General features: G+C 41.0%; 1 protein-coding gene across 5 annotated transcripts in view; it reads right to left on the reverse strand.

The window, feature by feature from the left end:
* The window catches only part of LOC120947312 (uncharacterized), a 139,008-nt gene that overhangs the window by 41,077 nt on the left and 85,292 nt on the right, over nt 1-12,639 (reverse strand). For all 5 annotated transcript variants that reach the window (XM_040362528.2, XM_040362527.2, XM_040362530.2 and 2 more), the window contains 3 exons: nt 9,224-9,306; nt 6,901-7,019; nt 2,708-2,852 (listed from right to left, as the gene is read on the reverse strand). In XM_040362528.2, coding sequence (XP_040218462.2) covers nt 2,708-2,852; nt 6,901-7,019; nt 9,224-9,306 — 347 coding nt within the window. The remainder of the gene's footprint in view (nt 1-2,707; nt 2,853-6,900; nt 7,020-9,223; nt 9,307-12,639) is intronic.

Below are 12,639 nucleotides of genomic sequence, written 5' to 3' on the forward strand. Positions count from 1 at the left end.
CCCACCGCTCAACAGTAGCTGGGAATTGAAATGTCGAGGTCCTGTGTCAGGCCAGGGTTAAAATTATCGCCATCTCCGGACGACACGATGACAATTTATGGTACCGAAGGAAAGCATACATCGAGCTTGGGTGGAGTCAGGGAACGGGTATCGCAGGAAAATTTCACACGCAATTGTGCGAACTTTAACCATGCACAGTCACAATTCCGAACGTCTGGGCAACACATTTACACGGATCAACAATTTGGCTCGGTGCATAATTGATGCAGTGTGGTACAACACCGCCAGCCACCGCTAGTAGCTGTCGATAATTGAGTGCACATTTAGGTCAGTAGTTTTATTGTGCACAAGAAAACGCCGTTAATCCATCTGCGATGCACTATCGAGCGATGATTGTTCGTGCGATAAATGACACAGATTAATGCAATCCGACGTTGGTGATCAATTTGTGTTGGTGAAATATTAACACAAAAGGTCAATTTATTCATCGAAACGATATGCTACCGCAATGCAAACGGGACGATCATCAAGGATGCGAGGAATAAAAAAAACGATTTAGTTCACGGTTTGTTTGTAGATTCTTGATGTCGACTGTAGATAAGCCGATGATAGGAAATGTCAGATATGAATTAATGCAATATCCTACAGAATCCCAAGGCTATTGGGAAAAGCTAAAGGATGCTTCAGTTGGTCGAGTGTGAAGCATGTAAGTCGAGCCACTTCTTCCAGTGCGCTTGTGTTTAATGAAAACAAGTAAGAGATTGTGTAGCTTGTCGTCCCTTTGTGCCGTCCAACCTACCATACCTTCCGGCACTCAATCGATGACAAATGGTCCAATCTTGAGAATTACTTAGCTCCATCCTAATTTATCGGGGCGTACAGAGTACGATCGGCCCTATGCTGCTTACGTTGCACTATAGCGTTCACCAATAACCACCTTTGTCTGACTGCTAAAGCTCGACTAACATCTACGAGAAACCCCCAGGAGCGGGTCTTCCGACGAGCACCCGGCTGTAATCTGGAGAGTAAACATAATTAAAATCCCATTGTTTCCGGCTTGTATCCTGCACCATGGCTAGGCACTAAGCTCTCTCTCTCTCTCGAGCACGTGGCGTTGATTGGAGGGTTGGAGCGCAGGGATTATGCAACTGGTTTTCATCCGGAAACCTATCTGCTGTGCTTCCGGAAAAGGGTTCGCGTTGGCGCGGTTGGAGGACAACATAGGCGCATGGCAAGAGCTTGTCGTTGTAAAATTGTTAATTCCAGCAACATCATGACGTTGAGTTTGTGCTGTATTTAACACAGCGAAAGTCCGGCCAACAGTTTGTACAGGAGTGTTAAAAATCGGAACAATAGGAACGCTGAAACTGGTGGATGCAGTACAATTGATTTACATGCAAGCGATAGCAGCGTAAATATTATTTTACACGACTGTTGATCGTAAGGATGTTGCTGTTGAAATTGCACTATTCAATCCAAACGGTAAATAATTAGCAACGAAAGCAGAGGGAGAATTCTCCGTTTACATGTATGTGAAATGCAACACTGGCTTTTCTGGAAATGAAACAAAGCTATTTCAAAGCGATTGAAATTGCTATTTAAATCATTTGAAAACAGAAATTCTATTATTGGGATGCTTTGTTTTTTTTTTCAAATAAATAAATAAAAAGATATTGATATAAAAAGATATTGATCGATTCAAAAATCATTTACAATCAAGCATCAAAATAAAAAGATTGTTTTATTGTAAGAATCAAAGCTATCATAAAATTTTGATACCTCTTACAAGATCCAAAGTCTAGATTAAAATAGATTACCAGTTGTTCTGTAAAATATAAATAATTATACTTATAATTTCTAGCTAAAACAGTAAACCACATCGGATACATATCTCTCAAAATAACATTAGACAGCAGGCAGACAGCAAAACACTCCCTTCAGAAGCTTAAGGTACTCGAGCATCAAAACCAATGCGAGTTTTGAGGTCCATCCAAAGCAAAAACTGTTGCCCAATTCCACACAAAGCAGATGCACCCACGACCCTTTTCGCTGCAATGTTATTTATTCGGAAATGAATGCAGTAACGATTTCTTCTCCCGCCTCCGCAACCTACCCAACCCCTTTGCGAACGTCACACAAATCAACCACACCCGGAGCAGCCCGGGACGAAACAATCGGTCAGCACCCTCGTTCGCCGCACCAGCAGCTGCCGGGGTTGCCCGCCTTCGGACGGAGCAAAGTTGCAAAAATAATCAATTTGTATTCTTCCGTTCGCAGCATAATACTGCAATTTCCTTGCCCGGGAAACGAACACTCTGCTGCTTCCACGCCGACAAAGGCGTCGGAAGAAGTTCCGATCGGGAAGAAAGTTCGCCCCCCGTCTTGCACTTGCGGTTCCGGTGCGAGTTGGATGGAGTTGGTTCCGGCGAATCTCACCAACTACACCACAGTGCGGTTAGCTCCGTTTCCAGTTGGCATTGCAGTGCAATGCACAAATTCTTTTGTTGTGGAAAATACAAACAATCCTGATGAAATTTGTGGTCTTGGTGATGCAATACGGACAACGATACTGCTGCAGTGCGACCACACTGCGATCCGGGGCTCCGGCAAGAGTAGTTTGGATCGTGTGGGTGTATCGCACGCGCACAAGCTTCAAAGGTTGAAACTGAGCTCGGTCAACTTGAAGCGCGTGAAAAATATTCCTTACCTTGGAGCGTCCCTGCACCCGGTTGCCTTGGTTCAGTACGAGCCACGCGTCCCACCGGTGCCGATAGATGGTAATAGTGTTCCACTGGTTAAGGACGATCGTTTCCTCTGACTTGACGCGACCCATTCCAGATCCACAATCGAACCTGTTTTATTAGAAAGAAGGAAAGAAAGAAGAAAAGATGTAGATATAAATTCAAGAAACAATGCGAATGAATGTGATACTATCTCAATAACAATCGAGACATAATTGCGTTCCAAAATAGATAACAAATTGGTTATGCTGGCCTATGATGAAAGTTCAGGAATGAAGTATCTTTTAAAGATATGCAGACTCCGACTATTATATGTCTTCCGAACGGGTAATTTATACCCGACAACTTGCCCAAACCGTTCGCCTGTTCGTTAGTGTATACATTCTGATGGCAAATTTTGAACCGGCATTCTCTAGTAGTAAAGTCCAACACAATCGGCTTACCAGCGAGCGGATTAAAATGGCAAAGTTTCAGCGCTAGAGCTCACTGTTTTAGGGGCGATTGAAAACTTTTCATTTGTCTGCCCATCCCATTCAACTCTTGCGCTCCCGTTAAACGACTGCCATCCATTATCTTTTGTCATGCTCACAGCTTAAAATGTGACTGTTGAGTGAAGCTGTACGAGTTACTGCCATCGTTCCGCTTTCGGAGCGAAACGCCTAACGATGTGAAAATTATCCTTGCCAATGACAGGAGTCTACATAATTCACAATGGTACGACTGAAAATATTGTTCCGCATTCATCGGAGCGAGCACGGAGAATGGTTGAAGGTTTCGGTCGAAATGCGAAAAGACCATAGAGCCTCATCAACGTCCCAATCAAAGTCTTCTCAATAAGCCGACCTCCGGCCCCGCCAGCCACTGCAGCGGCGAGCTTTGGTGGACGAGCTTTTGTGCAGCGGAAAGTAAATAAAACGTGTCGGTAATTTTTCCCGCCCAGCTTCATCTATCATCAATTAAAACTAATTCGTTCCACTTTCGCGCTCGAACAATAGTCATCGATCCATTTTGCCGCCCGCCGGTTGATATGATACGGGCACGAGGCTATCGGAAAGGAAATATTGACACCAATAGAGGGATCGTTTATCACGCCAGTTGTCGGAGTCGGTATAGGGAATGGGTCATACTTTCTAGAAGAGTTGCTTTCGTGTCCAAGATGGATTGTGCAGGGGAGTGTGCATCAAAGTGTAGAATTGCGCTAACATGCTGCATGTACTGTGGCACGTAGCAAGGATTTATTCTGTTTAGAGCGGAAAGTGTTCTGTCTGGAAATAAATTACTTTATTAGCACACTAGCCGTGATGGGTAGCATTAAGCTAAGGCTTGCACTTTCAACAACAATGTACGTCTAATTGAGGCGTTAGAACAATTATATGTTGAGTTACGGTGTCAAACTTGATATTTATGAAGAGCTTTGCTAACAAGATTACTTTAAGAAATCAGTCTTGTTTGTTTTCGGTTTGACTTTTCATTTAAGAGTAGCTACATAAATAAATAGATAAAAATATACACTTAACGCTTCTTTATACTTTACCTCCTATGCATAACAAGGTGTTTCGTTGATCTTTTTAAAACCTACAATACAAGTTAATAACAAGCAGTTCTTTTACATTGAGTTGGATATAATTTTTCAACAGGTAGTTTTAAAGTGATTCTTTCGTTATTCACTGCAACAATTCGTCCTAAATGTAGGTACTATCCTGTTCGCATGTGTGAGCACCGATTCTGAAACCCCATCGGAGCCAGAGCATAGTTTATGCTAGCCGCTAAACAAGACACTCAAGTGGTACCCGCAAGCCTCGAATCATGAAAAATGGTCAGCAAATATTTTCCATTTACTACACCGAACCGGGCACAACTCTGCACCAGACGCTGGCAAGCCTCACCCCCCACTGCACACTGTGTCTCTGTCGGGATCCTTTTCCTCGCCCATGAAAACGTCGAGTGGTAATGGTGGTGACCCAACGGGCATGCAGGCTTGGACACATTCACCCACACATCCACACATACGACCCAACGCGTAACAAAGCGGAAAAGTGTTCGCCCCAGAACGGTAGTTGCAGTTGCGCCGTTTGCTTTCACCCATCCGAAGCATCCAAACCAGCCTGTCGAAGTGGTTCAACACATACATTTATCTTGCATAATTGAACATTCCTAGGAAATTAATGTACACATAAATATCAGTTGCCAGCTGATTTATGGGCGCAAGTTTTTGTCTCTCCCGCCGCCGGACCGAGCTCGAGCCGACATGAATTTCGTGGTAATCCTTGGTACTCTTGGCACACAAATGGGTGGCCATCGGTCGGTTTCCGGCAATTTGGTCAGGCTGGATCGAGAAATGAAGATGTGAATGTTGCGTTTTATGCGGTGTGTTGGATAGGGCCGTAGGAAAGGACAAATGGACTAGGTTAAAATCGGATATAGTTCAACGGCTCGGAGAACTCACTCCTTGTGGAATTTTTTTAACGTTTCTAATATAAGAGACTGTTAATGAGTTAATTCAATAAAAAAAACTTTTGAAAAATATTAACTCTCTCACCGTTTAATAGATGCTTAGAAAAGTTACCACGAATCTAAACATCAATATTAACTTGTTTTTAAGTGCGGTATTGAGTTAATGCGTGTTATTAGTTCCCTTACTGCATTTTTAATCCTAGCATACAAGTCCAAAATAAAACATTATTAAAACAAGATATTTATTGTTGATACAGTCAATGAATGATTGAATGAAAATACTTAATAAGGCTATACTTCTATTCGTAGGTAATATATCGTAATTTGAGAAAGAAACGACATAATTGTTTGTGGGCAAGATACCAACCATAATGTTCTTGCATAATCTTGCTGAGTCAGGTTGGTAAATGTTTGACGGGAAATTGGATAGTTCCTAGAATCTATAAATGAACAAGTATAATTTTTAATTTTATTATTACGTGATTCCTAAACAACCAAACCTATCAAATAAGCAACCATTTTGATCGATAAATCTATATAACCAATTCCAGCAAAAAAGGTTGTTTGTTTTCAACGTCCGCTTTCAGTCTCCAACAAAAGCAAATATGATTGTGCTTTGCTTGCTAAAATAAGAAGGCTAAGAAAGGATCTTTAGCTTGCCAATCAATGTGGCGTTAGAGCAAAAATATATACTTCAAAACTGTGCGCCCAAAATGTTGAGATCGCTTTCCAAACCCTGTCTCGGTAGAAAGGTTGAAAATAGCACATACACACATACTAGCACACTGCCTTTAATTTTTCTCGGTTCGTTATTGTCACGTGCAAGTGAACTAAGTCAATATGTTTCTTCCACTCTCCGTGCTACCATTCCGGTCGATTGGAACAACACCATTAAAGGCAAAACCTTCATGCTGTAACTCAATTAAGTTGTTGACAAACATTTTCGAACATTGCTACGGGGAGAGGAAATATCGTACAGCAGACCGTCCGAAACACGTACCACCCCTACCCAAAATAAGGGCCAACGACAAGGATATTGTACCGGGACGTTTCACTTTAAAGCGCCAGCGTTTGCACTTGGTGGTGTATTTGTAAATTAAGCGCACCCAAAGCAAACAAACTGACGGAATGGATCTATTTTTAAGTGTGGCGTGTAAAGTCTCATGGCAGACGTAAAGCTTGAGCGAGCGGATAGGAGACTGTGAGTGTGCGGGAAATGTGTTGCATTTAAAATAAGGCAAATGAGGCAGAGCAGCAACCAGAAAAAGGTTATCCTTTTGCTATGTACATTTTTTTATGTGCCATTTGGTGTGAGATTTTTTTATTTTCGCATTGCTCCTTGTTGTTGCACAAACAACCCTTCCTTTCCGGGTTAACTAATGGTAAGCGCCATTAGCCGAAAAGGGCCTCCGTTCTAACAAACGACCTGGTAGGCAGAAGACTGTGTGCTTCATTTACCAACAGTTTTACAGTTTCTCGTAATGGGGAAAATGGTTCACTTTCTGGCGTGTGCTTTCGGAGTTGGTTCATTTTAATTTATTTGGCAAAAATGGATTACAACGCACATAGCCCCTATTGCACGTTTTCCCTTGATGATTAATTCTATAAGTTGTTATAAAACTTTAGAGTGCAATTCAAGCCAGTTGCGATCAAGCGAGTGCTGCAGAATCTGTTGAATTTACAGTGCGTTTTTGAGTGTACGTACCAGAACTCGACGAACCCTTGGTGCAGCAGCAGAGCCATAAAGTCTCCCGTCAAATCGTCTCGCTCGCCGGTCAGTAGTAAAATTCCATCAAACGATTCCGGTCGAAACTCGATGTGTAGCTGGAGTTAGAGGAGACACAAAAACACATGAGAGATTATTATCAAATATTGTGGAAACATTAAAACCCATTTTATAAAGTACATAAACAAAATGTTAGTTGTGTTGGTTTCAAGAGCTTTGTTTGCCTCATTAGTCGTTGTATGTGCTTTACATAAATTTAAAATATTTTTCAAAGCATTTAACCTCTTTTTATGAAAACTATTTTTAGAGTCGGTAGGTTGTAGTCGAATGTTTCAATGTTCTGTGTACGAATATTCGATTTGAATTCACTTGAATGCACTGAACTTAACAGTAAAAAAACCTCTCATTCATGATACTTCATGCAAAACTGAGTAAAAAGTATTCCGAAATACATAGTGCACCGTTAAACCACAGCACGAGAAGCGGATCCAATGCGAACAGCGACATCAAACAAACAAAATTTACACACACACACACACACACACACACACACACACACACACACACACACACACACACACACACACACACACACACACTTATATACTACAACCAAACAACAAACTCAATATTTTAAAACATTGCACAGTTGTGTTTTTTTGGTCGACGTAAAAATGAAAACAGCAACAAACAAGCTAACAGAAGCATAAACTGAAAACAAAACGTCATTCTCACCAAACCCAACAAGGTGTTACCGGCACCAGCAGGATCTGAATTATCGGAACAAAAATGAGAACCTCTTTTTTATGTGTGAACTAACGGTCAGCGCCATTCGTCCTTTCGTCCTCTCATGTTGGCCCCAGTATCATAACAATAACAAGGATGCATTCACAAACACACCTACACTAAGCGCGTGAGCCTAAGGCCGAGAGTGTGGGGTAACCATTGAATGTATTTTTTCTGCTTCCAGTCTATCGCCCGCAGTTAAAGTGGGGAAAATGCGCGCATCAAACACAGCCTCAGCCCAAAAGCTCAAAAACCATTCATCTAACCATTTATGTTCGACAGTGCGCCGTGTTTGCTGTAGGGTGAAAATGGAACGGAACTGAACAGAGCACGACTGCAATGAAATCCTTTTTTCCTCGTCACGCAGATGGAAAGTCCCTTCGTTTATCTTTCTGTGGGTTTGGGTAGGTAGGTTTTGTTGCGTCGCGCTTTTGCGCTCGGTAAAAATTGTTCGTGTTGCGTGTTGAACCTAAAACCCTTTTGGCATGGGCAAAGTGTGGTGCAGAATTGCACTATTCTATAACGCCGTCGGGCGTTGATTGGGATTGTGTATGTGTGTGTATGAGTGTGTACGTGTCGGTAAGGTCGGTTTTGGAATTGACACTGATAGTGCACTGTTTTGTGGCGTATGTTGGAAAGAAGCAAGTATAAAAAAACGAGCGTCGAGAGATACAAAAACTCATCACACACCGCAGCAACAACGGCTTAACAAATTGATCCCGGTGATATGTGTGATCCGGCATACAGACAACGGAGCTATGCGTGTGTTTTTTTGCTTTTGTTGGTTTGTTTCTGTTTGATTGATAATAGAAACTCAAAAACAAGGAATACATAATGTAAACGTTCGTGCGGTGTCATTGAAAGGTTTTAGGAAAAAAAACATCCAAACCGCAGACGGAGCGGGACATGCTTGCAGTGACGCCAGGGTGATAAAAATTATTAAAATGTCACTATTGATCTACAACACGGATTATCGGCGGCATACGTTTTAACCACAGTAAGATTATGTCTTATTTATTTTTGTTTAGTGTATTAACTACTAACATTAACTAGTGTATGTTGAACAAGTGCGTTTAATTATTAAAATATTCCCATAACTCAACATTCAGAATAACAGAATAACCAGTTATTACAATGAGGCTTAAAACATTTTTTTTGTTTTATCTTTATATTTGACTACAGCATAGGTCTACAGGTCCAGTCTTGAATGCTTTAATCAACCGGTAGAATTATTGAAAATGTATAATTGGTTGATTACTAAATGATATTGAATGATACTTAAGTCAAATGATATTAAATGATATTCAGTGCTTGAGATAGAATCAATCAAGATATGGCCAGACATGTTTTAACTCGTATCCCAACATGGTCCATACGGCCCTTAAACGATAATGAACTGGTTTCACACAAATAAAATTTTGTCATAAAAACCAGAGTAATTGAGAAATATGTAAAAATTGTTATTTAATTCAAACTATTTTGCAGAAATCCAATTTCATGGATTACCACCACTTACCTGAACATGTTTGTAAGCTCCTCTGAGCGCTGGAAATGCAACCCACGAATGTTTACTAAATCTTGGAGTGTTCACTTTTGCATCTGCAAAAAAGAAGAGAGAGAGAGAGAGTAAAATAATGTATTCTTCAATACTGAATGACGTTCCACATATCTTGTAATTGTTTTTGTGTGAGCTTTATTACAAAAATCCTCACAAAAATTGCACTGCACGATACAGATAAAACAAATTTTTATGTATGATCCTTCCCAGAAAGCCTTATTTAACACAAATCCATTTTTCGAACTAAATCGCCCAAGGTTTGTTGTTGCTACTGGAAAAATGGATACAATGTAGAACGAAATCGTACATGCTTCGTTAACTTTTCTCCCGAAACCGTTATGAGTATTTTTTCCCTTTTCACCGTCAATCTAATTACCATTCGAGCGCAAAACCATGGTGGTCGGTGATTGTTTCGTGATGGAAACAATCAATTGATATGTGCTACAGTGCCGGCCAAGTAGCATCGGCAACATCCACGAACGGAACAGAGTTCGCCGGATCCGCTCCCGGGGTTTTCTGCCAAGCCCGCAGATACGCTTAGTCACTAAAACTTAAGCCGCTTTATTGGATTTTCCGGTTTCCTTGCACGGGAGTTTGGTCGAAGAAAACCCACCCCACCGAGACGAAGCTTACCCTTGTCAGCGAAAATGTTCATCCTCGTTCCGGTGGAAAAAGTTTGCAACCATCCTATACGTACATGCACACCCTCATTGTCAGCAGAAAAGTTGCCACAGCAACGAGGGAGATAGTTTTTCGTGAGCCTTCTAGTTGAAGCTCCCTTCCGGAATTTTCCAGGATCATTCGTTCGAGGTTCCTGTGCGCCTGGGTAGCGACTGTATTCTGTCGTGTTTGATGTTGCCATCGGTATGATGGTGTTTAGAAAATGTACCCCCACGGATTGAAAAGTTTTCAAATTTATGCCACCGCGGGTGAAGGATTTCAATTTCAGTGTTACCCCAAGCTATGCTATGGCAGACGCGGGTGTGCGTCTAATCCTTTGTACGAAATGTTTATGCTTAAGATTATGTGTCCCTGTAGGGGTTGTTGTTGCATAGTGTGAAGTAAACTTAAAATGAAATAAGCAAACTCCTAACCCCTCCAGCAAAACCAGACGCTGAAATTAATCAGTCAAAAGGTGGGTACAGTGCTCATCGCACATTAACACCCTTGCACATCAAAAGACAGTATCTTTTCAAAATAGGGTTATATTGTTTTCAAAACATTGGGGAGAGTGTCGATTTATGGTCACCATAACTTAGAGGGAAATAATGGCTTAGCTAATGCAGACAAAATCTGAAAACTGATTGATTTCAACTAACTTAAACTGATAAATCAAGTTTAATTCTAAAAATAGACATATTTCACAAAAAGATTCAATTCAACCTTTTCGTTCCCATTAAAACTGTTGTGCAATCTAGCTATATGAAAACTGCTTCATATCGCAGATCTGAGAACCACGAAGCACGTTGGATGACATTTTATCGCTGAATAGGAACTGTATCGAACAAACACATCAGCAATCAGGATGACTACGAACAAAGAGTACGAAGAAATCATTCACATCCATTGGCTTTCTATAGTAAGCGACCTCAAAATGCGAAACCAACATCCAACTAGCTGGCGTATCATGATGCATCCTTACGACGAGTGGCGTATGCTGACAGTGATAGCAAATTGCATCGCGTACCCCGAATCTACCCAAGTGACATTCGCAGAATGGTGGCACGAAGCACTAGCAAGGTAATGGATTTCTCACTTGTTTTTCTGCTGTCGGTCGTGCATCTGACAAGCATGCGCTCAATATCGTTTTCTATACATGGCGTTACGAAACCTTTGTATTGTACCACTTCGCTATCCAGTGTCAGTGCTTTTTCCTCTTACCAGGACCAAATTTGTGTTGATATTTATTTTTTTAGTTGTGCAATTGTCAAAAGAGCCATCGATAGCTTGACGCAGCAGTTTACTAACAGTCAATCATTATTTGCCCAATGAGCTGCATGTGTCAATTAACAATCTTGAAATAGATATTTGAACGAATGATAGTCTGTTGGCTTTCAGAAAATCATGAAATGGAGATGTTAGGCATTTCACTGGAGCACTTGCAATTGCATTGATGGCTTAGAACAGATGTCTGTCCGAGTACGGTTTGAAATTATTTAGTACTTTCTAAATGTTTTTACTGGTTTTATTGAACAGTTTTATTTCAGTATTTTGCTTCAGCTCTCGTAAATCAATCCATTTGAATCTCTCCCTCTAATCATTACTAGTGCTGTTTTACGTCACTAGAACTGGCAACATCTCAAATGTCTCGAAATGTTATCTCCACCTTTGCATGACCTCTGCGTAAAAGCGGCTACCATTACCACATACCATCAGCCTTTTAGAGATGTCAATTTCGAAACAATCGTTCAACCTGCCCTACTTCTAAGTTTTCAAACCATACGTGCTCCAGTTTCGAACATCGGTTGTGGATGAAGGTAGCTGCTATACGATTTGTCTCAGTTAAAATTCAGTACGGCACGATTGCAAAGATAGCCATCGGTACCATCAGCAAACCAGAGAAGATATCAACCGTCCATTTCATACTGCAGTATCGTTTGCGTTGAGCTACAGCGACAGGCCGGATTGCTTACCTCCCCCAATGTAAAGAAGTCGTCGCTTGTTGTCGTTGCTACAAAAAGCTGATCCGGGGCTCAGACGAGTGCAGAGCAGGACGCTAATGGTACAAACGGTACGCTGTACTTTGTGTAAAATACAGGACGGATGAGCTGTCAGTTTGTTGAAAGTCTTTTATTCTGCCAAACGTTACAGATGGCAGCGTACCGGCAGCGCTCACTGCACCATGATATTTCACCAGGACATGTTACAGTGGCTTCTTTCGACAGCAGCACCCTAACCAAGCTGCATAAATATATCGACAAACCGTATGTTGAATAACGTACGGCCATAAGAACGGCTGTTGATGAAGTGTCTTGAATGAACTCAAAAGATAATTCCCATCTCGATTGCAGGCAACTGATGGTCTATTAAACCAAACCATTGGATCGTTTTGAACATAGGGTAAAATGCAGCCATAGCCAATTGCATTCCAATTATTTAACCCTTTACCATAAATAGCGATTTGCTTGTATGAATTGAATTGTATTCACATATCTTATGAGTTAAGTAAATAAGTTTTTTCATTCTTTCTTTATCTTCTGAATAAATGATGAAGATTGCTTTATTATGAGAAAATTACAGAAATCTTTTTATAATAATATAAAAATACTTTGCAATGTTTTTCTACGTAAAATATAACTTATTGACAGTGAAAGAGGTTAAGGTGGAAAATCCGTTTAGTTGGGTTTCTAAAACCCTGTTTGTTTCAGACTGTT

The sequence above is a fragment of the Anopheles coluzzii genome, chromosome 2 (assembly GCF_943734685.1).
Source record: "Anopheles coluzzii chromosome 2, AcolN3, whole genome shotgun sequence".
Taxonomy (NCBI): domain Eukaryota; kingdom Metazoa; phylum Arthropoda; class Insecta; order Diptera; family Culicidae; genus Anopheles; species Anopheles coluzzii.